Source organism: Antechinus flavipes, chromosome 5, assembly GCF_016432865.1.
Source record: "Antechinus flavipes isolate AdamAnt ecotype Samford, QLD, Australia chromosome 5, AdamAnt_v2, whole genome shotgun sequence".
In the NCBI taxonomy this organism is placed as follows: Eukaryota; Metazoa; Chordata; class Mammalia; order Dasyuromorphia; family Dasyuridae; genus Antechinus; species Antechinus flavipes.
In genome coordinates, this window is record NC_067402.1 from 224,350,401 (window position 1) to 224,377,386 (window position 26,986).

Genomic DNA, 26,986 nt, shown 5'->3' on the forward strand with positions numbered 1-26,986 from the left:
TTGGTTTCTTATGTTCTGATGATCAAGAATTAAAAAACACAGATGGCGTTTTCAGAGAGGCAGATTTAGGTTTGACATGAAGACAGATGTGCTAATAATTGGAGTTGTCCAGAAGTGGAATGGATTGCTTAGTGGGGTAATGAGGTCCCCAGTCTCTGCAGATCTGTAATAGCTGTCTGACCATTTGTTAGTGAATATTTCATGGCCCTGATAAAATCTAGGCAATGCTCTTCACTGTGTGTAAGATAAAGTACAAATTCTTCAACCTGGCATTTAAAGACCTTCACACTCTTTTTGGGGTGGCAAAAATTAGAAATGGAGGGGATGCCCATGAATTGGGGAATGGCTGAACACATTGTGATATATACTTGTGATGAAATACTACTATGCTATAAGAAATGATGAGCAAGTAGAAAATCAAAGGAAAAATCTCAAAGAAAACTGGGAAGATTTGTATGAACTGATACAAAGTGAAGTGAGCAGAAGCAGGAGAATATTGTATACAGTTATAAAAATATTGTGATGATGATCATCTGTGAATGACTTAGCTGTCCTCAGCAATACAGCAATATATCCAAGTCCTTTGGAAGAAGGACTTAGAGTGAAAAATGCTATCCATTCCCAGAGAAAGAACTCTGATGATGATTTGAAAGATGGAGACTGAATGCAGATTGAAGCATAGCTTTTAAAACTTTATTTTTCTTGTTTTTGTTTTTGTTTGGTAGGGGGAGGAGTATTGAAATCTGTGTTTTCTTTTGCAACATGGCTAATATGGAAATATGTTTTGCATGATTACACATGTATTAATCTATATCAAATTTCTTGTTCTCCACCCTCCTCAAATTTTCCTAGAGGACTTTTTCTATTTCATAGCATAATTCTCTTGTGTACATATCAAAACCCCCATTTGACTATAAGCTCCTAAAAGGTGTGTGACATTTTTCTCTTTGGCTCCCAGCTTGGTGCCTTTCAAATAGGAAGCACCCAGTACAAATTGAATGCTATACAGGGGGCTCCTGGTCAATAGTAGATGGCACAGAGAACTCTTTCAATTCTGAGATACTATGATTCTGTGGCTCAATAAGTAGCCAGATCAACCATTTTATGGAAAAGAAAACTGAAGTCACTTGTTTGTGGTAGAAAACACAATTAAACTCAAGTCTCTTGCCTCCACAATCCAGTGTCTACAATCTGAATTAAGGAGGTGTGCATAAAATTATGGGAAGAAGACAATTTAGGGATTAGACAGGAAGAAGACAGTATTTCAGGCATATAATACAAGATGGGAAGGATTAAGAGGTGGAAGGGAAATATGGAGGGCAAGAGGGGCTTTAACTAGGTGTATAGGATAGTGTATGGGGTTCTAAGTTGGCACAAGGGGCAGGAAATCATTTCAACTGCAGAAATTCCTTTTGTATGAAGGCTTTCCTGAATGATTGCTAGAACAGTGATCCTCATTGGAGATTTCTTCTCTTCCTTCCTCAGTTAAATGTGATTCCTCTTCTAATCTTCCATCTCTGTAACTTTACCCTCCAATCCTTTGCTTGTATGTATGTCCTATCTGCCTTTTCTTCAATCAAGTATTTATTAAAAGCTTATCTATTTTAGGGGTAGCTAGGTAGTGGAGTGGACTGAGCACTGGCCCTGTAGTCAGGAGAACCTGAGTTCAAATCCCACCTCAGACATTTGATACTTATTAGGGGCAAGTCACTTAACCCTGATTGCCTCAAAAGGAAAAAAAACAAAAACAAAAAACCCTTGCTATATATTAGGCATTGGGAATTCAAATCCTTGCTCTGGCCAATCCTACAGAAATACATAGATAAAACCTTTCTTTATCATCATTTTTTGATTCAATTTAATGAGCATGTAAGGTCCTGATAAAGGAGTTCAGGGAAAACTAGCTAAAATTCTCAAAGAGCTGACTACTGTTTTCTTTTTTATTATTATTATTAAAACTTTTTATTTGCAAAGCATATGCATGGGTAATTTTTCCAACATTGACCATGCATACCCTTTTGTTCCAAATGTTCCCTCCTTCCCTCCCCCATCCTCTCCCCTAGCTGGCAGATAGTCCAATACATGTTAAATATATTGAAATACAAGTTAGATCCAATATAGGTATACATATTTATAGTTATTTTGTTGCACAAGAAAAACCAGATCAAGAAGGAAGAAAAAGAAGAACTAAGGAAAAAAAAAAACCAAAATGCAAGCAAATAACAACAAAGAGAATGAGAATGCTATGTTGTGTTTCACACTTCTCATGGTTCTCACTCTGGGTGTTGAGGGCTCTCTTCATCACTGAACGAGTGGAACTGTCTTGAATCATCTCTGTTGAAGAGAGCCACACGCAGACTGTTTTCAAAAGTAAATAATCGATCAATCAACATTTATCAGTCCTCTGCTATGTGTCAGGCATTGTGCTAAGTGTTAAGGATACAAAAAGAAGCAAAAGACAATCTCGGCTCTTCAGGAATTTACAATCTCCTAAGAGATAACATTGGAACAAATATACACAAAGTAAACTTTATACAGGAAGTATTTAACAGAAGTAATTAACAGAAGGAGAGCATTAGAATTAGGAGGAGTTTGGAACTTGCTGAGAAAGGTGAGATTTTAGTTGTGACTTACAGGAAACCAGGACAATCAGTAGTAATATGGAATGCTCCCAGAATTTGCTTGTCATCCTGTTATGCTAATCTTTTCTGTATTATTCCAATTTTAGCATATGTGCTGTCAATTTGAGAAGAAGCCATGTAGTAGAGTTTGAATAGAACTGGCCTCTGAAGTAGAACGTCCTGCCTTGGACACATAGGAAATGTATGACACTGGGAAAGTCATTCCATTTTTCATACCCTTAGTGCCAGTCCGAATTGTTTAAAAAAATAATTTGTGAGTTTCCTCACTGGTAGTTGCATGGTTGGAAAGAACTGACAACTATGGAGCTGAGGAAGAACTTTTATGAGGAAAAGTAGCAACTTGAGCAAATCTTGAAGGAATCTTGAAGGAAGTCTAATCAGTCAATCAACAATCATTTTATTAAATGCTTTTGGTGGACTGATCCCGAGGTACACTACATAGAATTGCTAGATCTGAAATCAGGAAGATCTGACTTCAAATCTGGCTTTAGACACTTATTAGCTGCGTGATCCTGGGCAAGTTACTTAACCTTGTTGCCTCAGTTTCCCTAAAATGAGGCTAATAATAGCAGTACTTACCCTCCCAGGGTTGTTGTGAGGCTCAAATGATATAATAATTATAAAGCATTTGATACAGTGCCTGGTGCATAGGAAGTTCTAGATAAATGTTATCCTCATCATCATGTCTGCAGTCAAGGAGCCCCCAACCTAAAGGGGAATAACTGGATGCACATATGATATAGAGAGAGAGCTGGGAGGGGATTTTATAGGGGAGGCCTCCTGGAGAATTTGGGATTTCATCAGAGATTCCAAGAGGTCTGGAGGGAGAACATTGCAAGGTATGGGAGATGGCACAGATAAGAAGTTAAAGCGTCATGGAGGAATGCATTCCTCCATGAAAGTTTAGGGAATATCTAATGCATCTGACTGGCTGGAAAGGACAGAATGTGTGAGTGTATGAAGAGAAGGAATGTAATAATTATGGATGCAAATTGTCAAGAGTTTTAAGTGATTATCTGGATGCCTTGAGCAATGCTTCTGAGGTGTTGCAGAGCTCCTAAGGCTTTGGGGCTGAACTTATCATGCTGTCCCCCCTCCCCTACCTCATTATTTTCCAAGTTCCCCAGGGAAGAAGGTTCTCCTTTGATTCCAGAAAACAATCAGGGAAGTCTTTTTCTGTAGTCAATCATTTCATAATCTTTTTCCTTTTGTTCTGATGCTCTTCTCTGTCTTAGCCTGCCCAGCTCAGCCCAGCCCACAGAGACCGAGAGAGACCCTTAAAAGGAGCTCTCTATCTACTTGTCTGACTCTCCCTAACTCTCCCCTCCTTCTAAGTCTATATTGGAGCATCTCCTATTTCTCCACCAGGCTCTTCCCCTGGGACTTTCATGTATGGTCTTTCTCCCCTTCGAAAACAAATGCTGCCCTTTCAGTGGGGCAGTATGGAGTTAGAGAGTCTAAGAACTCCTTACTTCTAGGGGCCTCAGCTTCCTCATCTGAAAAATGAGGGTCTCTGAGAAGAAGTAGATGTCTCTGAGCACCAAGTGTTGAGCCTGGAGACAGAAGGCTTGAGTTCAAATCCAACCTGAGACTCTGACTAGCTCATTTTCCTCAGCTGTAAAATGGGGATAACTTACAGCATTGTTAAAAAGGATCAAATGAAATACCAGCACAGAGACTGGCATATGGTACTACATAAATTGTAATTCCCTTCCTCCTCTCGAGTCCCTAGGATGATTTTGACACCTAAACTTTGCTACTTCATTGTTGTGAGCCTCAGTTTCCTCATCTGTATAATGAAGGGTTTGAATTAAATGGTTTGGAAGGTCTCTTTCGGCTCAGAATCTATGATCCTATGATGATCTTTATGATCCAGGTGACTCCAAAACTTTTACCAAGAACACACCCCCTGCTCCTACAGCTGTGTTCGGGTCAGGAAGGAGAGGAGACCCGAGTAGTAGGAGAAATAGGGTGTGAGGGACATTGAAAGGAAATTTGGTTGAAGGACTGGGGAGGGCTGGCTGCTTTTTGACTTTCAAGAAATTTATATTCAAGTGAGACACAATATGCAAACACATGCAAATAAACATGTTCTATTCTCCTGCTTCCCTCTGAAGACTATGAGGCTTCATTTTCTAGTTAAGGGAGCAAAGATTTTTGAAAATGACCCGGGAGCACTGGGGTTCCTTATGTTCTAATTATGTGGTTCTTCTCTCCTCCCCACTCAGTCCACCATAAGTGTGTGTGTGTGTGTGTGTGTGTGTCTGAGTGTGTATGTGGGTTTTAGCTGTGGAGAATCAAATTCAGGTGTTTGAACTCCCAAATGGGGTTTGGCAATGAGCAGGATGAGGAAATTGCATTTCCCACAGAAGCCCTCTTCCCCCATCTCATTTTCTCTTTAGAAATCTACAATTTCTGTAGATTGCAATATGGGAGAAGGGGGGGAAGTGGTTAACTGTCCCTGGAGTTCCCGACTACAGCCTCTCTCTCTTTCTTCCCACCCACACAGCTGCCCTACCTGTCTGACCAGCTCCTTCTTACTTCCGGCTTCTTCTTGCCCAGACCTGGCCCAATGCCTACCCCCCTCCTCCTTTCTGTAGGGATGGAAAAAAGAGTATTCTCACTCCTCTGTTGGACTGGGTGTGGGTGTATAAAACATATTCAGCACTCTCACTTGGGAGGGACCCAGGAATTTGTGGGGCCAAGCGAATAAATTTCCAGTTTAAAGTGGTCATAACTGGATGGTTTGACTCCTTTAGAGCTGTTGAAGCAGGACCCCTTCTCGGAAGGATCTGGGTCAGGATTCGGGAAGAGAGTGCCCTTATTGTCTGGGTGCCTGGAGGAGGCGTCTATGTTGCCCAGTCAAAAAAAGAACCAAAGTACAAAGTACTAAGTGGACTAATGTTGAGAAGACCCGAGTTCTAATCCTCATTCTGCCATTCAACAGCTGTGTGACCTTGAGGTTTATTTTATTCATCTGTAAAAATGAATTTGATCTAGATCATTTTCTAACGGAGAATTCTCCTGGCTTCAGTCTATACTTCTGTAGTTACTTTTATGAAACTGAGCCTCACCCAGTAATTAATGGCTTCTAGAATTCTTACCCTTAGGAATCAAACCTCTTGCCCTTCTCCACCTCAGCCCAGCCCAACCTAACCCCATTCAACCCAGCCTCGGGCAACCAAGCCCTTTGCCACCCCTATTAGCAGGTGCCTGTCCTGCTCCAACTTGCCTAGGTGACTCACTCCTGATAATGAGCTCTGGGAGACAGGTGTAAGAAACTTCTCTGATTTTTTCCGGTCAGAACTGGGATCTGAGAAAACAGCAGGGGAGAAAGTAAGAAGCTTGGGACTCTTTGGCATTCTGCCGTGTCCTTAACTTAGTCCTGTCTCTGATGTGTGGGGATGAATCTTTGAGGAAGTATAAGCTCCCCACGCCTTAGAAGGAAGCTCCTGCCCTTCTTTCAGGGGTGATTCCTACCCCTGTCTTTTTGCCTCCGTGCCGAGCTCCCTCTCCATCTGCCTGCCAAGTCCTCTTTGTCTCACATTCTCTGTTTAAGCCTTTCTCTAGTTATCTAGGCCCCAGGAACTGAAGTGAGATCTAAGGAAAAAAAAGGAATTCCTTGTCTTTTTGGATCTTATCTTATCTTGCAAATAAAGGAGAAACAATGGTATCACTGATGAGGTAAGGGGTACTTGACTTCAAACAGTAGCCTAGTTCTGAAACTCATATACTCTGCGTTCTAACTGGGTGACACTGGATGAGTGTGCATACCTAAATGGCTGACGCAGCTGCCGGGTTTACTCCCCATTCACAACAATAGTATATTATACAGAAAAAAGCAGTGGAATTAGAAATTAATTTTACCGTTCACTACCTGTGAGAATAAGAGCAGGTCATTTCCCCTCACTGTGACTCAGTTTCTTCGCTTATAAAAGGAGGGGATTGGATTCAATGACCTCTAAAGTCTAATTCAGATCTAATTCTATGATTTCTTGTTCCATAAAATCCTATCCTTTAATCTCAACCTATGAAGAGAAGAGAATGAAGGGAGAAGGGAGAAAGGGAAAGATTTTGCAAAAGTGAATGCTGAAAACTTTCTTTGCAAGTATTTAGAAAAATAAAATACTATTAGAAATAAAGAAAGAAAAAGAGGGAAAGGGGAGAAGGAGAGAGGTCTCCTTCCTTTTTATGCTTTCTTGATTATTTTAGAGTGAGAATGATGCTTAGAATTCTTTGGGAGACAGTATGGTATAGTGGGAAAGGATACATGACTTAAGACACTTGGGTTCCAGTCACTGCTTGGTCACCAGCTTCTTGTGTACACTTGGACAAATCTCTTTCACCAATCTGGAGCTTGACGTGGCTTCTAGGGTCACTTTCCACTCTAACAGGTTCTGATTTTTATTTTTTTGAATTCCCAGATGTCTAGGGGGTATAATTCGGCCCCCTGCGGTCCCTTGCCTGGCCCCATAGTTTGGCTCTCTGCTGCCCCCACCTGAGTCCTACCCGAGGAGGTAGGTGTCAGGTTAAGTTCGGCCCCCTAGGACCTCAGCCACTCAGGTGCAGCTCCTTCCCTAGTCTCCTCCCTCCGCTCCCCTTTCCCTCCCCCGGGTAGGGCACAAGCCGTATAAAGGTAGCAGCTTTGGGAGTTTTCCTTCCACCTTGTCTTTGAACTGCTCACCACTTCGGGGTCTTGCTATTTGTTCCTCTGGTCCTCACCATGTCCATCAGGTCGACCACTCACAGGACCATTAAGGTCTCTACCTCCGGCCCCCGGAGTTTTAGCAGCCGCTCCTACTCCAGCGGCCCCAGCTCCCGCATCAGCACATCCTCCTTCTCTCGAGTGGGGGGCAGCAGTAGCTACCGATCCGGATTCGGGATCGGTACAGGCATGGGCTTCGGTAGCGGCAGCAGTGGGGTCGGCGGGATCACCGCGGTCTCAGTCAATCAAAACCTCCTGAGCCCCCTGAAGCTGGAGCTGGACCCCAACATCCAGGCCGTGAGGACCCAGGAGAAGGAGCAGATCAAGACCCTCAACAATAAGTTTGCCTCCTTCATCGATAAGGTGAGTTTGTGGGGGAGCTCAGCTCAGGTCATTATAGATATGTAAAAACTTGATGCCCTGGAAGCATGTTGTGGAAGCACCCAGGACTCCCAGTTGGAGGCATATTCCTCTGGGGCTGGCTTCCGAATACCAGATGGGACGGATGCCTGTATCCCCGATCTACCCTCTTCTCCAGGTGCGCCTCTCTTTTTAGCTTCTTCCCACTCCTCTGATGGACACTCCGTTTCCTGAACTTCCTTTGGTGGTGGACACTGCCCGATAATCTTGGCAGAACACTACGCTCCCTCCCCCTCCCCGGGCACTGCCCTCACCTCCAGATGAGTCACTGATCTAGTGTTCTTGCGTTGGGGGAAGGGAAAGGTGTTTATGGAGGCGGAGGGGAAGGGGGAATTCAGCTGAGATGACCGCTGGGAGAGGAATTTGCATGCTTTTGGATCATTTGTGATGTTGCCCCTTGCTTCCTCCTGGAGCCCCTAAACTACTGATACCTCTCAGACCCAAGGCTCTAGAACGGGGCTGACTGTCTTATTTTTGGGCCAGAGGACTGTCCCCACAACTATAAAGTGAGAGGAAACCTAGAAAGGAGTGGAAAAACCTTCATTATTCTTAACCCCCAGCTCAGAACTAACTTTCCGGAAGTTTCCTATCCAGTTTCTTGCAGGTGTGTGTGTGTGGGTGATTAGTAGGATTTTAGTAGGTGGCAGAAACCAGTTCAATTAAACTAGTCTTTATTGAGAACATAGAACTTTGTCCTAAAAAGCTCCTAAAAAGTATATGTCTCTTTGTCTTAAATAATCCTCTGTTCTAGGTGGGGTCTTGTTCCTCTTCAGTCTTATGTTTAGAGTTAGTATTTTAGATTTTAGAAATTTAGATTTCAAGGATTTTAGAAATCTAGCTATTCCAATTCCTTCATTTTATAGATAAAGAAACTGAACATCTTAATTTGGTTTAGGTGACTTTTTCTAAGTCAAGGCCCAAGGTGGGAGGGAGCAGATCTCTCTGACTCAACACTACAGCTCTATCCTAATCTATATCACTGTGGCCCTCTCTGGGATTCATACCCCTCCTCAGATAGCCCATGAAGAATGAGCCACACCCTGAATTTCCACTTGGCAATGAGCCCAAATAGGGTGTGGGCAACCCCCTATCCTATATCCGGGATTCAAAGTCTAGGGGTGGGCAGACATATTTGATTTTAGTGCTCATTAATTTCCAAAGTTTATGGCTTTGTGATAAAATCTAAACCAATAACTTTTCCTTTTTTTTCTTTCTCTGTACCTTCCCCACCCCTCATCCCAACCATTGAGTTTGGACCCCATACTATTCCATCTTCCTTCCCTAATTTCAGGGCAGGTTTTGTCAGTCTCAGGGGTCCCCATGCTCTGAGAGTTTGTGAATTGGTATTTTCCCTGCTGACTCTTCTGGGTGGCATTGTGGAAAAAGAAGGGGTGTGTGTGTGTGTGTGTGTGTGTGTGTGTGTGTGTGTGTGTGTATGTGTGTGTGTGTGTGTATGTAAGGTTGGGCTGGATTATAAAGCCTTCAAGAACTAATAATTCTATTTTTGTAGAGCCCATCCTGTCCCATATAAGTTTATAAAATTATGAAATTATAGTTAAGATATGAGAAATATCCTCAGTTAGCTACTGTCTCTCAGTTAGATGGGGGGAAAACAGGAATTTCTAGAAAGCATGTGGTACCTTGGCCCATATACCTAGTTCATCAAACCTTCCCAGTGACTCTGACTTTTGTCTCTTATCTTCCTTTAAAACTACAGTTGGAGGAGAGTTGGAAAGTATTGAGTTCGAAGAGTAACTCATAACCTCTTCTGACCTTGTCCCACTGTCTCATTTTTCACCTGTTCTCTAGGAATTAATACTTTATAATCTGTCTTGATTTGCCTAAAGTCATTAAGATATCCTGCCTTTGGGTTTAAAGACACATTTAGGAGCAGAAAAGAAAAGTCTTACTTTTACACTGAGTAATCACCAACTGGAATTAAAGGTTCCTGGATTTTTTGAAATTCAACAAATGTTTACTGAACAGCCTTTTTTATTAAGTGGACAAGATGCAAAGTTTAGATAAGAGGTGAAACTAGCCTACCATCTAGTTGTGCAACATGCTTAACACTTAGCTACAATATATAATAATATGCAGCAAAGTGAATGCAGAGTGCTCTGACATCCCTAATTAAGCTTTTGAAGGGAAGAAGAAAGAATCAGATTAGCGGTAACTTTTTCTATCTTCCTATCCTATCCTAGAGCCAGAAGGGACTTTTAAATCAACTGATATCTTTATTTTATTTATTATTTATTTTTTCTGAGTTGGGGTTAAGTGACTTGCCCAGGATCATTCAGCTGATAACTAGTAACTCCGTCAGATTTGAACTCAGATCCTCCAGAGTTCAGGACTACTGCTCTCCTCACTGCACCATCTAGCTGCCCCTAATGATATTTTACAGAAAGTTGAATAGCAAGCCCCAAATCAAATAAGAGAGTCAGATTTTGAACCCAGGGCCTCTGACTCCAAACCCAGCATTCTTTCTACTATACTATGGAGAATGCCATTCCTATATGACAGAGGACAGGATGGATATTAAATGAAATAAAATGGAAGGGGACCATAGATATTATTCTTATTTTAAAAATGAGGAAAATGAGGTTAAGAGAAGAAAACTAATTTACACCAGATTTTACTTGTTCTGCTAGCTAATGACTGACTCAGGATTAGAGTCAAAATATCTTCATTTCACTTTTACTCACTCATCCTAGAATAATTGGGGGTTCACTCTTTGGGTGTTGGCAGCTTGACAACCCTTGAATGTTGTCACTTCTTTTCCCCTTCATCTTTCTAGCCTTAAAACAGACAGAAAACCAGTCCCAGGATAATATAATAAATGGCTCATCAGTCCCTGATTTAGCTGTTTAAAAGTAAAAAATAATGTCAAAATAAATGTCAAAAATAATTGATAATTTTTATTTTTATATTACTTTCACTTCTAAATAGATCCCTCTCTCCTCAGCCTTCCTTATCCTTTACAATAGAAAATAAGAACAGAAAGAGAAAAGAGCAAAGAAAGAAAGAAAAAGCAGTTCAGCATACTTAACCATTACATTAGCTGAACTGACAGTATATGCAATGTGAAATGGGGATGAGGGCTGAGGGTGGCTATTCCTCTGGGGGCAATTGACTTTCTCCTACTTAATCTCTTGCTCCTAGTGATTGTGGTATGAACACCTCTTCTCTTTCCCCATCCAGGTACGCTTCCTAGAACAGCAGAATAAGATGCTGGAGACCAAATGGAGCCTCCTCCAGCAGCAGAAGACTTCTAGGAGCAACATGGACAGCATGTTTGAGAGTTATATTGCTAACCTTCGAAGGCAGCTGGACTCCCTGGGGCAGGAGAAACTGAAGCTTGAAGTGGAATTGGGCAACATGCAGGGCCTTGTGGAAGACTTCAAAAACAAGTGAGAACTAGGAGGGAGACACTTCTTGGACTCAGAGGTGTGGGTGGGATATTCTCCTTATCTGAAGCTCCCTACATTCGATGAATCCACATGTCCTGTCCAGGAATTTGGAATTGGGCAGAAGAATTTTTCCCAAATAATTTTGGGCAAAAATTTCCCACAAGAGGTCATTGAGTTTCTGGACTTCTATTCTGAGTTTCCATGGTACTCTGTTCTCTTTCACCAGTTCCCCTAAAGAGTCTTATTTAACATTTCTCTCTTGCATGCAGCCTGATACACCTTAACTGTCTTATTCCCTACCTCCCCCTTTTTATTCTTAGAAGAATACTCCATACCCTGTGTTCTAATCTGACTGGTAATCAATTATGAAGGTGATTCAGAGAGGATTATGGGACAGAGGGACAAATGACCTTTTCAACCCTTTCCTCATTATGAATGCAACTAGTTCTGTCTTCCCTAGATTTCAGTTCAGTTTTCTACTCTAGTCTGTCAATTCTGTAACTCTATATTCTTTCTCCCAACAGGTATGAAGAAGAGATCAATAAGCGGACAGAAATGGAAAATGACTTTGTTCTCATTAAAAAGGTGAGAGGGATTGCTGTGGGATAAAAGTGTGAGTGTGTGCACACATACATATATGTGAGAGACCTTTAGAGGGGTGTCTTCCTATCCTTACCTTATGTTTCTCACAGAGGGCTTCATACAGAGGAAGAAGGGAGATTGGGGTAGTAAGGGGCAGGAAGGAAAGACATTCATAGTCTATATACCCCAGTGCCAAGAGTTACTATAGATAGACCTTAATTGGGCATCTCAAGGGAGGATGGGACTAGGTCCTGTACTACAGGATCTACTAGACTGATAAAGAAGATAAGGCATCATGTATCCATCCATCCATCATCCATTCATGAGCATTTACTAATTAATTCAACAAGTTTTTGAGGGGCTATTAGCAATTCCTTTAATTGGTGGTGGTGGGGATGAGAATGCATATGGTAAAGAGGCCACAGGTCTTAGTTGGGAGGAGAGGTAGGTAGAAAAGGCTTCCTGCAAAGAGTGTGCTGGAGGAAAGGTATTCATCACTAAATAGAAAGAAGGGTGGGACAGGGGAAAGATCAGGATAGTTTATTGTTCTTAATGAAACCTGATGGCTGATGGTGGGATAAAGAATCTCTGGCTGTATATAAATGGTTCTGGGGTTAGTGACACAAGCTTCCCTCCCTTCCAGGATGTAGATGAAGCCTATATGAACAAGGTAGAACTGGAGTCTCGTCTGGAAGGCCTGACTGATGAGATTAACTTCCTCAGGAAGCTATATGAAGAAGTAAGTTATTGGGTACTGGTGGAGGGCATGTGTCTGTTGGATGAGACTCCCCTTAGAAGCCAGCCATACTCTTCCCACCTCGTCCCCCACTTTTCTACTTCCAATTCCTAAGCATATGTCTAGAGATGAAAAATATTGAAAAAAGTTGACTTTTCCCTTAGGTCTTTCATCTTCCTGTCTGGTTTCTTTTCATATCTACCTTATATTCTAAACCTTTCAACTATAGCCCTTTCCCTCTGGAGGGACTCTTTCTGTCCCCTCATTTAACAACTATTCCTCTCTCTTGACTTGCTCCTCTCTCTTTCCCAAGGCTTTCTAAGAATGTCTCCTGTGAAACATTCTTCTGTATAACAGGAATTCTGGGTCCTGGGAAGACAATGTTGACAGTCATCTTATTCTTCATATTAGGAAATACGAGAATTGCAGTCCCAGATTTCAGACACCTCTGTGGTCCTGTCTATGGACAATAGCCGCTCCCTGGATCTGGACGGCATTATTGCTGAGGTCCGAGCCCAATATGAGGATATTGCCAACCGCAGCCGGGCTGAGGCTGAGAGCATGTATCAGATCAAGGTGAGTAAAGGGAAAGACATTGAGGGAAGGGAAACTTTCTATTCTATCTCCAACAGCAAGGACAGCTCCTAAAAGAGCTGCTTTTCCCCATGTAGTGAAGAGTTTCAAATCCATCTCTGATAGTTATAAACTGGATGACTCCAAGGTCAGTCACTTCCTCTCTGTGGGCCTCAGTTCCCTCAACTATTAAATGAAGAAAATAATCCTTGCACATTTTACTACATGTGGTGTTGTGGGACAAGATATTTGTTAGCCTTAAAACGCAGCAGAAATATGAGTCGATTCTTATTGTTATTTAAACCCACTCCTACAGAGTAAGGGTTAGTCAGTAAGCATTTAAGTGCTGCTATGTGCTAGGTATTGTGCTAAGCATTCACAAACATCAACTCACTTGCAAACAGAAAGAAAAACTTGCAATGAAATAGGGCTGGAAGAGTTAGATGAGTGAGCCAGGGAGGTCAAGGTTCTCTGGGACTTGGGAATCTGTAAAGGGCAGCCTTTCTTATCTCTTTTTCTCCCCTAGTATGAGGAACTGCAGACTCTGGCTGGGAAACACGGAGATGACCTTCGCCACACCAAGACGGAGATCGCTGAGATGACCAGGAATATCAACAGACTTCAGGCTGAGATTGAGGGACTCAAAGGCCAGGTGAGTGGCTGGTAAAGAGTTTGCAACCACTTCTCTCATCTACAATTCCCAACTTTTGGAGTTGGAGAAAGGCTGTCAGAGAGATACAGATGTGAGTGAGAGATGGGTGGGCAATGAAATTCCAGAGGGAGGAGGACTTCCAAGCCTGATTGAGGAGGCTGCCCAAACATCTGAACTGTAGTGCTAAAGCAATGAGGAAAGGATTGAGTTTGGGAGAATTGATTTAAAAAACAAAAGCTTCTTGAAGGATGGAAAACAATAGATGAGGTCATACAAGAAGAGCAAGTAGTTCTCTCATTTTGTTGAGAATCTTCAAGTTAAAGGGAAGATTGGAAGTTGAGGTTGGAGTGATCCAGTAAGTCTTGGGACGTGATTAGGATCAGGAGGGACATTGGGGCAATTAAATTAGCATGGGTTAAGGTGATGAGGGAAGAGATCAAACTTTTCAAATCTTTTCACCTTCCAGAATTCTCATTTTGGGGTGATGGAGGGAGGGCAAAAGCATTTATTAAAAATCTACTGTGGGCTCAGACACTGTTACTAAAGTTTTTACAAATATTATCTTATTTGAGGGGGAAACCAATAGTCCAGTGGAAAGCTTTCTTTGCACAAATTTCAGTGGCTCACCTGGCCCTATTAGACTGGGAGGAGAAGTTGAGAGAGGGAAGAAGTGTTGTTGGCAGAGTTCCTGACCCCGCTTAGCTCACCAATTTGGATTTCCACAGAGAGCCTCCCTTGAAGCCGCCATCACTGATGCAGAGCAGCGTGGAGAACTGGCTATCAAAGATGCCCAGGCCAAGCTGGCTGAGCTGGAAAGTGCCCTGCAGAGAGCCAAACAGGACATGGCCCGCCAGCTGCGTGAATACCAGGAGCTGATGAATGTCAAGCTGGCTCTGGACATTGAGATTGCCACCTACAGGAAGCTGCTGGAGGGAGAGGAGAGCAGGTAAACATGGGGAACCAGCCATAGGGAGGGCACAGTAGTGTCATCTACCCTCATAATTCCACCTGAATGATGGTAGTCTTTTGGACATAAGGGACGGAAGAATTCTCATGAAAGAAAGTTAGTAGAGAAATGACCGGGTACCCCTCAATACTAACCTTATCTATTTTTTGGACAGACTCGAGTCTGGAATGCAGAACCTGAGTATTCACACCAAGACCACCAGTAGAGACTACTCATGTAAGTGTGTGGGAAGAAGCGGGTTGTGGGTGCAAAGATGTACAATGGAATGCTTTTCTAGGATGAGACGTGTTGGAAGTAAAGGAGACTCAAACGTCTAGAATTCAAGGGTTTGATTTTCAACTCTAGGTTCAGGAGGTTGTTGTGAGCCCTAGTACCCACAATCCTTTCTCCCCAACTCAGAGCCCTCTCCTCTATACTTACCTTATTCCATCTTAACCTTTGTCAAATCAGTCAAGTCAATATTCCAAGTACTGGGATAAATGTTGGGGATATAAAGGCAAGGTAAAGCAGTCCTTTCCCTCTAGGTACTTGCAAAATAATTGTCCAGAGAATTCTGACACTTTTAGGGTTGAGGGTGGGAGTCAGAAGAAGCCAAACCATCAAACTAACAAATATTTATTAAGGGCAATTGGTTATTATTATTTAAACCCATTCTTTCAGTAAGAGTGACTCAATCAATAAACATTTATTAAGTTCTTGCTTTGTGCTAGACACTGTGCTAAGCCATAGGAATCCAATGAAATCTCAGGAGACAGGAGTCCTGCCTCTGGTTAGTTATCAGTCTAATGGAAATGAGATGGTACTTGGTATATAGTAGTAAGTCAAGAGAACTAGTATTGAACAGATGACATCAGTGAATGATACAGGAATAGAGAAGGCTCTGGAGGGTTGGAAAAGAGTGTGAGATGTGGATCTGGGAAAAGGGAATAAGATTGTGTTAGCAAAATAGTAACGTGGTCACCTTCTTTTTCAGCTGGATTAAGCTCTGGCTACGGAAGTCTCGTCTCTCCTAGCCTCAGCTATGGGCTAAGTTCCTACCAGACCTCTCCCACCTCTTACAGCCGAGTCAGTAAGGCTGTGGTGGTGAAGAAGATTGAGACTCGAGATGGAAAACTGGTGTCTGAGTCATCAGATGTTCTGTCCAAATGAGAGGTCGTCTTAGACCTTCAAAGCCCACCCCTTCCAAATGTACTCCTATCCAAAGGAAGATGGGGCAGGGGGAGAGATTGAAGATCTCTGCATGATAAATCCCAGCCTTACTTTTTATTGTACCCTGACTGGGTTCCTTGCTTTTGCCTTGAAAAAAATTGTGTTTTTGGAAATAAAAACCATTTTATTTCAATTTAATCCATGCTGTTTCTTTTTTTTTTTTGGAGGGGGGGAGTGAAAGTAGTGGAGGAAGAGGTTACTTTATGGAATTTGAAGCTATATATATGTACTTAAGAGCATCCTTCCTCCTTCCTCATCCTACTCTATTACCATTATGATTACAATTGTGTAAAGAATACTGGATTTAGTATCAAGGTCTGGATCTGAATGAAAGCTTAGTGACTTCTTAGCCAAATGACATCAATTAAATTACTTTACTTCTCTCTTTGGACTTCAGTTTCTACATCAATAAAAGAAAAATTTTTGACTAAATTAACCCATCTAGTGGGTCAGCTAGATGGCTCAGTTTATAGAGCACTAGCCATGAAATCAGGAGAACCTGAGTTCAAATGTGACCTCAGACATAACATTTTCTAGTTATCTGACTTTGGGAAAATCACTTAACCCCAATTGCCTCAGCAAAAAAAATAAAAAAACAATCCAAACCCATCTAGCTCTGACATCCAATAATTCAATTCAATTAAATTATCATCCCTAAGTGGTAAGTTATGTAAAGTAGGAATCCACCCAACTATCTAATAATAAAAATAGCATTTATATAGTATTTGAAGGAATGTTGTGCAGGTGCTTAAATTGTGCCTGGTTTTTCATGACTCCATTTGGGGTGTTTGCCATTTCCTTTTCCAGCTAATTTTACAGAAGAGGAAACTGAGGCAAACAGGCTTAAGAGACTTTCCCAGAGTCATACAGTAAATGCCTCAGGCTAGATTTTAACTCAAGAAGATGGTTTTCTAAACCCTCTGCCCAGCATGTTATCTATCCATTTCACCACCCAGTTGCTGTAAGGATTATGAAGCCCTTTATATATGTTACGCCATTTGATCACAATTTTGTAAAATAGATGCTATCATCCCCATTTTATACAAGAGAAAACTGAGACTGAGAGATTAAGGAATTTGCCCAGAGTTATGAAGCCAATAAACATCAATCCAGATTTGGAGTTTAGGGTTTTCCTAACTTCAGTCGGTGTTTTATACACTGTACTAAATCGCTGCATTTCCACATAAGTTGTGAGTCTTCAGTGGAGTTGCTCATTTCTGGAGGTCAGTCACTTTCTTTGGGACTCAACTTTTCTTTCTAGAGTTAATCAGTGATCTGGTTCTCATGAGAGGTTTAAACATCATTGTTCTTGATATGGGAAAATGGTGCTACTATTTTGATTATATCAGATTAAAAAGGTTTTGCACAAACCAAACCAATACAGCCAAGATTATGAGGAGATTAAAAAAAACTGGGAATTTTTTTTAAACAGCAAGTGTCTCTGATAAAGGCTTAATTTCTCAAATATATAGAGAATTGAGTCAAATTTATAAGGATTCAAAGTCATTCCCCAAATGGTAAATAGTCAAATAATATGAACAGGTAGTTTTCAGATGAAGAAATCAAAACTATTCACAGTGATATGGAAAAGTGATCTAAGCCAATATTGATTAGAGAAATGCAAATTAAAACAGTTCTGAGATGGCACCTCACAGCTATCAGATTGGCTGATATGACTGGAAAGGAAAATGATAAATGTTGGAAAGTGTGTGGTAAAATTGTTACACTAATGTATTGTTGATGGAATTGTGAACTGATCCAACCATTTTGGATAGAAGTTTATAACTATGGTCAAAGGACCATATCTGTGTGTACCTTTTGATCCAATAATACCACTGCTAGGTCTGGGCTTCAAACAAATACCCCAAAAAAGGAGAACCTATATGTACAAAAATATGTATAGTGGATTTTTAAGTGGTGACAATTAGAAATTAGGAGGAGCCCATCAATTGAAAAATGAATGAGAAACGTGTGGTATGTGATTAAGATAGAATTCTGAACTGGATGTTTTTAGAAAAACCTGGAAAGACATAAACTGATGTAAAATAAAGTGAGCAGAACCAGAACATTGTACATAGTACCAATATCATAGGATGATCAACTGTGAATGACTGCCATTCTCAGCAATACAAAAATCCAAGACAATTCCGAAGGACTTATGATGAAAAATGCTATCCACTTCCAGAGAAAAAACTGATGGAGTCTGAATGTAAGCCAAGGCATACTATATCTTTCTTTCTTTCTCTTTTTTTGTTAGTATTTTTTCATAACATGACTGTAGGTCTATGTGCATCCTAGTATGTATATTCTATATTAGTATGTATATTCTATATAGATTGTTTTCTATCTCAGGCGAGAATTGGGAACTCAAAATTAACAAAATTAACAAAAAAATGAAGGTTGAAATTTGCTTTTACATATAATTGGAAGAAAACATATATTATTTTTAAAAATGGTGCTACTGAGTCATCTCATGAGGTCATAAAATTCTTGAGTTTTCTCTTCTCTAGTGTGGAAGTAAATTGCATGCTACACTGTTTTCTCACTGGGCTCCTTTGTGACCAGCAGACAATCTTTTTTTCATCTCATTTCTTTGTAAATCAGCTGGCACCAGTTCAGACTCTACAAAGCTGTCTGACCCCCTTTGGGGACTGAACTTGTGACCCTGACCTCCTTAGTCCCATGCTCTAACCACCTGAGCTATTAGGGCATTACAGAGCCTGGGAAAGGGGTTGGATCTCTAGAAAAATGGATCTAGTGTCACTTAACAGGACTGAATGATAACCCACCAAGCTATTCATCCTCCTTTCTCTCCATTTACATTGGTTGGACTTGTATACTCTTTGAAAGGTGTATCCTCTATATGGAGATTGTTTGAACTGTTTATTTTCTGTGTGTTCATCTTGTGTATATCTCCACTTCCAAATTCTCCTCGTATCTTCCATCTCCTATTTCTAATTACCAGTTGGCTATCCTCACTGGGATGTCCTGCTGGCAAGTCAAATTAAATATGTCAAAAACAGAACTCATCTCACCCTTTAAACTCCTCCTCCCTCTCTCTTCTCTTTTTTCTGTTGATGGCACCACAATTATCCTAACTTCTTCCCTCCTGCCCCCCAAGGCTCTTCAGCTGGGGAGAGCCATATTCACTTGTCTTCTTACTTCTCCTGGATTCTCCATAGCTAATGAATTGCCAAGTTGTATGTCCGTAGTATCTTACACTTGGCCCATCCTCCATTCCCAGACCAACTGGAGGCTCTCATCTTATCTGACCTAGTAAGAACATCCCCTGTATCATTGCCTGAATAAGCTTGTTTCCACCCCATATTGAAAAATGGATGCTCTTTTAAAAAATTACATTTACTTCATAATTCCTCTCCCTTTCCTCTTTGAACCCTTGTTTGTAACAAAGAAAAACTTTAACAAAACTGATTGCACATTATATCTAATACCTGTAGTCGCTCCTAAAAGGAAGAGCATGTATTTTACTGAATGCTGTCTTTGCAGTCTGTCTTGAGTTTTGCTGCCTTTTTATCTTTCATATTCATCATGTGGTGTGTTTGTATGTATATGTGTGTATATATATGTATACACATAATACACACAACTGTGAAATGTATATTACATATAAGATATATGTAACTATATTTTTAGTTGTCTTCTTCATTCTGCATAACTTTGTATAAAGTTTTCCAAATTTCTCTGTGTTTAATCTGATATGTTGTTTCTTAAGGAGTCATAATATTCCATTGCACTCTTATACTGTGATTTGTTTGGTTATTAGTCAGATGGAAGATACTTTATTTCCAATGTTGGTTATTGTTGTTAGCTTTATTTATTTATTTTTGTGGCTACTACCAAGGGTGCTGAAATAGACAACTTGATAGTGTGTTGGACTTGGAGCTGGGAGGAACCAAGTTCAAATCCTTCCTCGAACACTTATTAACTAATACAAGGCAAGTCACTTAGCCTCTGCCTGGCTCAGTTTTCTCATTTCTAAAATGAGAATAAGAATAGCATCTATCTCCCAGGGTCATTATGAAGATAAAATGAGGTATTTTAAAGTGATTCACAATCTTTAAAGTATTATATAAATATTATTATTATTATATATGTGCCCTTGATGTTACTGACTTCCTTGTAATATTCCAGCAGTGGGATCCTCATGTTATAGGACATGGACTAGTTTGGTAACTTCTTGTATAATTTAAAAATATTTTTTTCTAGAAGAATTGGGCCAATTCTACAGCTCCTCCAAAAGTATTTTTAGTAACCCATCTTTCTCATAATCCTTTCAATATTTAGAACTGCAATCTTTTTTCATCTCAGAGTTGTTTTAATTTGCATTTCTTTTATTGTGTTTTGGAGTGTTTTAAATATTTACTAAGCAAACTTCCTAACGAATTGTTCCTAATGTTGCTCCTAACCTGTACAATCTTTAGTGACTCTTTACTGCCCAAGGAATAAAGTATAGACACCTTTAAAAAATTTATTTATTTAAAACTAACAAAATAAGAAAAAAATAAAATAGAAAAAGATTCTGGTATATTATATTCATCATGTGGTGTGTTTGATTTCTGGTATATTATACTTTTGGTCTCTGCTGAGCACTTTATTCTTGTTTTCCCCTTTTATCTTCCTCACCTCCTCCAAGCAAGCTACAATTAAACCCAGGTATATATATATATATATATATACAAAAATATAAAAGTTAGATTGAAGCCAGTAGCGAAGGACCCTAAGATACCATCCGTGATAGCACTTAGGGTCCTTCACTACTGGCTTCAATCTAACTACTCAGTTGTAGTGTGCGAATACAGTTGTTTCCTACATACCCCCAAACTCTTGTCAACTTGTAAAACTTATCTTTTATTCTCCCAGCTCTGTGCCATGTGATCAACTCTTAATACTATCCATCTTTGAAGTTCTCCCTTCAAGGTTTAACCTTGCTGCGATTCTATCTTGTTCAACTTTTTGTAAACCCATTTAGGGTTTTCTTGGCAAAGGTACTTGACAAAGAGTGGTTTGTCATTCTTATTTTATTTTATTAAACTTTTTATTTATAAAACATATGCATGGGTAATTTTTCAACATTGACTCTTACAAAACTTTCTGTTCCAAATTTTTCCCTTTTTCCCCCCACTCCCTCACCTAGATGGCAGGTAGTCCAGTACATGTTAAATATGTTAAAATCTATGTTAAATCCAATATATGTATTCATATTTATATAGTTATCTTGCTGCACAAGAAAAATCGAATCTAGAAAGAAAAAAAAAACCTGAGAAGGAAAACAAAATGCAAGCAAACATCAACAAAAAGCATGAAAATGCTGTGTTGTGGTCTACAGGTCTCTCTCTGGGTATATATGACTTTCTTCATCACTGAAAATTGGAACTGGTTTGAATCATCTCATTGTTGAAGAGAGCCATGTCCATCAGAATTGATCATTGTATAGTCTTCTTGATGCCATGCATAATTACCTCCTGGTATTAGTGAAAGAGTTTTAGCTTCCCTAAATACTTACTGATACCTTACCTGGAAGTTTACCTTCCCAGTATCAGTATATTTGAAGAATTTTTTTAAAATGCCTTTTGTTTTTACATTATCTTTCTTTCTCAATGTATCTCTCCTCTATAATATCCAGAAAGAAAATGAGAGAGGGAAAAAAGTAGTTCCCCGCAACTGAAAGCAGCAATTGAATCTGTTGCATAAATGTTCCATATCTATACCCCCCACCCGCACCTCTGTAAGGCTGCATAAAATGGCAACCTATATTTTCTCATTTCTTCTTTGGGTTAGGCTTAAATACACATCATTCAGGATTTGTGGTTGATTTTTTCCATTTATATTGTTGCCATTGTGCCTATTGTTTTTCTAGTTCTGCTTATTTCACTTTGTTTTTGACTATATCTATAGATCATCTCTATCTCTATTTCTCTGTCCCTATCTGTTTCTCCCTTAACATTAATATTTGATACTAAGATTTTCCCCATTTCTCAGATTCCCATCTTAGTAGATTTTCTTTGTGAAAAACTTTTCAAAGTCACATGATCAGAAATAATCTACATTATCTTTTGTGATTTCCTTTATTCCCTGCTTGTTTAAGAACTTGTCTCTAGCTGTAGCTTTGAAGGATACCCGAAAAGATTTTCTTCTCCACTCACCTTTCCACATCAAGGGAGTCAGGAGCATGACACCCCATGATCTGGAAAATCCATGTAAATTGTTTTGGACTTCCTTTTGTACCAGAGAAGAAGCTTTATTTTTTTTCTTTTATGGGGTGTTTACAGTATTTATAAAATATGTTGATATCATACAATACATAAATTTTATGCTTTTTTGAGTTTCTAAGCTTTTTCTGGGTCATTTCTGGCTTCTGCAAATCCCCCCTCCCATTCCCATTTAATTTCTTATGCCAATCGTGATATATCAAAGTTCAATAAGAAAAGTCACAATGTGCAGGGGATCATTGTATTTTTTTAAAAAAATGTTTTTTGACCTTTTATATTCAGTTTGAATATCCACATTTAGTTTTTTGTTGTATATGGTGTAACACGTATCGAGCCTAATTTTTGCTGAATTGCTTTCCAGTTTTCCTAGCAGTTCTTATAGAAGAGGCAGTTCTTCCCCAAGTAATATATGTTTTTTGACCTCTGGGTTAATATGTGTGATTGTTTCTATTCCTTATCTTGTCCATTTCACTGATTCCACTTTATTTCTTGATCAGAATCAACTAGTTTTTATGATTATTGCTTCATCATTTCTATTCTGGGAGTGCTAGTTCTCCTTTATTCTTACTTTTGAATTGTTAAATAATTATTGAATTTGGACCTATCTGGGTGTGTCTGTATTTATTTTGTGGGTAGGACAGTACTATGTAAGTGGTAGTTAGGATGTCCTTGAGGTTTTTGTAATGTGTGATTGGAATAGAAATCAGGGTATGGGTCTTGGGACAGGAGTGATTGGCGAGGTAAGAATGGTGGCTGGTAGGAACCTTCTTTAAGGGGAATGAGGGTAGGGAAGAAGAGAAAGAATGTGTAACTCAAAGTTTTTAAAAAAATGTTAAAAAATTGTTTTTCATGCAACTAGGGAAAAATAAAAATATTAAGCAGATATCATCAGATGAAACTGATGGCTGATGATTGGCTACAAATGTCATTAGTCATCATTGAGTTATCTACTCGGGGCAGTGATCCGCCTCCTTTGAGTGGGCACTTTAGGTGAACCTAGATGAATCATCCTGGGCAATATTGGTCCCTTCAATTATTCTTTTAATCACTTCCCTCCCACCTCTAAATTGACCTCCCCCTGCATAAAGTTGATTCATTTTAATTAAAATTTTATATTGTAATTTAAAATATGACCCCTCCCTGCAGTATTTGCATTTTAAAAAGATGTTTATTGGAAGGTCCTTTGGCTGGGCATTTAAAACACTTTGTGGTGACATAGTCTCCAGACCAGTCTCCCCAAGACCTTATTAGGTTCTTCCCTTCTGCTGATTTTTTGCCACAGTGAGCCATTCCTCCTCACTCTCCCAATAAAATAGATTTTCTATGCCAGCTACAACAATTCTTAATCATTGATAGATGTTACAGTATGATGTGTTTGGAAACTAGGTAGAGTGGATGTTCCTAGATCCTACATACATGTCTTTTTTTTTTTTTTTAACTTTTTATTGACAAAACCCATGCCAGGGTAATTTTTTTTTTTTTACAACATTATCCCTTGCACTCACTTCTGTTCTGATTTTTCCCCTTCCTTCCTCCACCCCCTTCCCCAGATGGCAAGCAGTCCTATACATGTTAAATATGTCACAGTATATCCTAGATACCATATATATGTGCAGAACTGAACAGTTCTCTTGTTGCACAGGGAGAATTGGATTCAGAAGGTAGAAATAACCCAGCAAGAAAAACAAAAATGCAAACGTTTACATTCATTTTCCAGTGTTCCTTCTCTGGATGTAGATGCTTCTGTCCATCATTGATCAATTGAAACAGAGTTAAATCTTCTCTTTGTCAAAGAAATCCACTTCCATCGGAATACATCCTCATACAGTATGGTTGTTGAAGTATATAATGATCTCCTAGTTCTGCTCATTTCACTCAGCATCAGTTCATGTAAGTCTCTCCAAGCCTCTCTGTCTTCATCCTGCTGGTCATTTCTTACAGAACAATAATATTCCATAACATTCATATACCGCAATTTATCCAACCATTCTCCAATTGATGGGCATCCATTCATTTTCCAGTTTCTAGACACTACAAACAGGGCTGCTACAAACATTTTGGCACATACAGGTCCCTTTCCCTCCTTTAGTATCTCTTTGGGGTATAAGCCCAGTAGTAGCACTGCTGGATCAAAGGGTATGCAGTTTGATAACTTTTTGGGCATAATTGCAGATTGCTCTCCAGAATGGTTGGATTCGTTCACAACTCCACCAACAATGCATCAGTGTCCCAGTTTTCCCGCATCCCCTCCAACATTCATCATTATTTTTTCCTGTCACCTTAGCTAATCTGACAGGTGTGTAGTGGTATCTCAGAGTTGTCTTAATTTGCATTTCTCTGATTAATAATGATTTGGAGCATATTTTCATATGTCTATAAATAGTTTCAATTTCTTCATCTGAGAATTGTCTGTTCATATCCTTTGACCATTTATCAATTGGAGAATGGTTTGATTTCTTATAAATCAGAGTCAATTCTCTATATATTTTGGAAATGAGGCCTTTATCAGAACCTTTAACTGTGAGGATGTTTTCCCAGTTTGTTGCTTCCCTTCTAATCTTATTGGCATTAGTTTTGTTTGTACAAAGGCCTTTTAATTTGGTGTAATCAAAATTTTCTATTTTGTGATCAATAATGGTCTCTAGTTCATTTTTGGTCACAAATTTCTTCCTCCTCCACAAGTCTGAGAGATAAACTATCCTGTGTTCCTCTAATTTATTTATAATCTCGTTCTTTATGCCTAAATCGTGGACCCATTTTGATCTTATCTTGGTATACAGTGTTAAATGTGTGTCCATGCCTAATTTCTTCCATACATACATGTCTTTAAAAATAATAAAGCTTAGCACCTAGTTAGCAAGAATACTTTAGTTAAAGCCAGGAGTTTCTCCCTTCTGGCTCTTCTGTTTATCTTGTCCTGGTGCCTTCTATCCTGGGGACCTCCCCTCTGAAAAAACTGGTTTTGAAAGTTGACCTGAGGACACATTTCATCTCTTTATCCTTGAGTGATTTTGAAAGTTTGGGGCTGGGTGATGAGACATAATCTGAAGGTTTGGACACACAAAATTATTAGTTATCTGATAGTTATCAGTTCAGAAAGACTTGGGGGTAAGTGTCACTTTGTTATGGAAGATTCCTGGAGAGTTTACCTCTCTTTTGTTACTGAAGAAAATTCCCAATCAATCTTTGCCTTGGAGGAAGAATCCTAATCAATTTTTGTCATGGAGGAAAATTCCTAATCAATCATCCAGAATTCATCAAGTACCTTTACATGGAAAGCACTGTATTTTTTGGCTTCCAGAAGATTAGTACCTGGGGCCATCTCCATGGTATTGGTGTATATCTGGCCACTGGATCCAAATGGCTCTGGAAGAGAAAGTGACATAGTGAGTCACAGCCCTTCTCACTTTAATCTAATTCACTTGCATGTAATGACATCACTTTCCTGATATCATGGTCTTCTTTGAGAACAAAGAATCAATAACTACTAGACTCCATTCTTGCAGCTTGGATGCAGTGGAGAGAAAAGAAGATTTGGAAAAAAACTCTGCCACTAATTTCCTGTGTTATGTTCTGCCCCCAGTTTGGCTCTGCTATTCCTGCCTAGCATGTCATCTACCTGTGCAAGTGATTCTGCACCTCAGAGCCTCCTTGTCTATAAACTGAGATTTTCTTTCTGATCCAGTCCATCTTCATTCATTCCTATGCATCCAAAACTGTGGGCAAATACCTAATCTGACTTTCCTACTTTATACTAGTTCTTCCTTCTCTTCTATAAGAGGGAGTTGTGAACAAGGGAGCTTTGTTTTTTGTTTTCCCTTGTATATGTCATTAATTCTCTTACTCTCTCTTTTTCTCTCCCTGCCTTCCCCTCCCTCCCCACCCCCACTACCCTTTCAGCCTGTCCTCTGCCAGGAGCTGAAGAAGAAAAAATAAAACTTGTGGGGAGAGGTAGGGAAAGATGGAAGAGACATATCTTTCCTTATTTAGGAAATAAGAAAAGTCAACATTTATTTTCTGTGCCCACATCCCATTAAACTAACCACCCAACCTTATTTGAGCCCTGTCTGAGGACCAGAAGGAACTGAATATGGGTTTCTACATCTTTAGTGTTTGTTCAGGGCTGACCAATCACAAGTAAAAAGATAAGTTATTTCTCTCTACTTTAGGCTGTCAATTTTATAGTAGGGTAAGGTTGAAGGGTTGGATTTCTAGGAATAGGGTGGAGCAAGGCACCACCTAGGTGAAAGGGAATGAAGAGTGGGGAACTGGATGTAAGAAGGAACTTCCTAGATACTCATTAATTCATAAGTTCAGTTAATATTTTTGAGCACTTACTATGTGATTGTTAAAATGTCTTGCATCCGAGGAGATACAAACTTTTACTTTATGGGATTTGGGATTTCTTGATTCTTTCTTGACAATACCACCAAAGTTGGGCTTAGTTTATTTAGACTAATGGTTTCCAACCAGCAGAGTTATTTGAAGGGGCCTGAGGATCCACCATGCAAGAATCTAAAGTATTACAGGGGCAACCAGCTAGTGGCTTTTGGGGATCTAATTCTGACTAGCAGAATAGAAACCTTCATGTGAGAGGATGATAATGATACAAGGAGACTGAGAGGCAGTTGCATTCTCTGACCTCTCTCCTCTTCCCTCTTGTCTCTGATGTATTTCATTCCTAATTCACAAGCAACACCTGTAAAAGAAAAGACTGATTTGCAATTCCTTCTGGGGTATTATTGATGTTGAGTGGTCTAGATTCCTGGTAATTTAGAGGTCAGTGGTTATAAGAGAGTTGTTAAGAATCCCCTTTAAATCAGCTGCAGGTTATTGTTCTGTAAGAAATGACCAGCAGGATGA

General features: G+C 39.8%; 1 protein-coding gene and 1 pseudogene across 1 annotated transcript; one reads left to right on the forward strand and one right to left on the reverse strand.

Annotated features, from left to right (window-relative positions):
* Positions 1–2,654: 2,654 nt before the first annotated feature.
* On the reverse strand, positions 2,655–2,752 carry LOC127539498 (uncharacterized; annotated as a pseudogene).
* A 4,534-nt stretch (positions 2,753–7,286) lies between these two features.
* KRT8 (keratin 8) lies at positions 7,287–16,031 on the forward strand. Its single transcript, XM_052000965.1, has 9 exons — positions 7,287–7,710; positions 10,966–11,174; positions 11,699–11,759; positions 12,400–12,495; positions 12,904–13,068; positions 13,592–13,717; positions 14,443–14,663; positions 14,839–14,900; positions 15,658–16,031. The coding sequence occupies exons 1-9, from the start codon at positions 7,366–7,368 to the stop codon at positions 15,831–15,833; spliced, it is 1,461 nt and encodes a 486-aa protein (XP_051856925.1). The 5' UTR covers positions 7,287–7,365; the 3' UTR covers positions 15,834–16,031.
* Positions 16,032–26,986: the final 10,955 nt, after the last annotated feature.

Bases quoted from the DNA above. Each gene is read 5' to 3' on its own strand.
- KRT8 (XM_052000965.1), top strand. From the start codon at position 7,366: ATGTCCATCAGGTCGACCACTCACAGGACCATTAAGGTCTCTACCTCC. The intron at 11,175-11,698 runs GTGAGAACTAGG...TTCTCCCAACAG, and splicing joins GTGGAAGACTTCAAAAACAA to GTATGAAGAAGAGATCAATA. The intron at 13,069-13,591 runs GTGAGTAAAGGG...TTTCTCCCCTAG, and splicing joins AGAGCATGTATCAGATCAAG to TATGAGGAACTGCAGACTCT.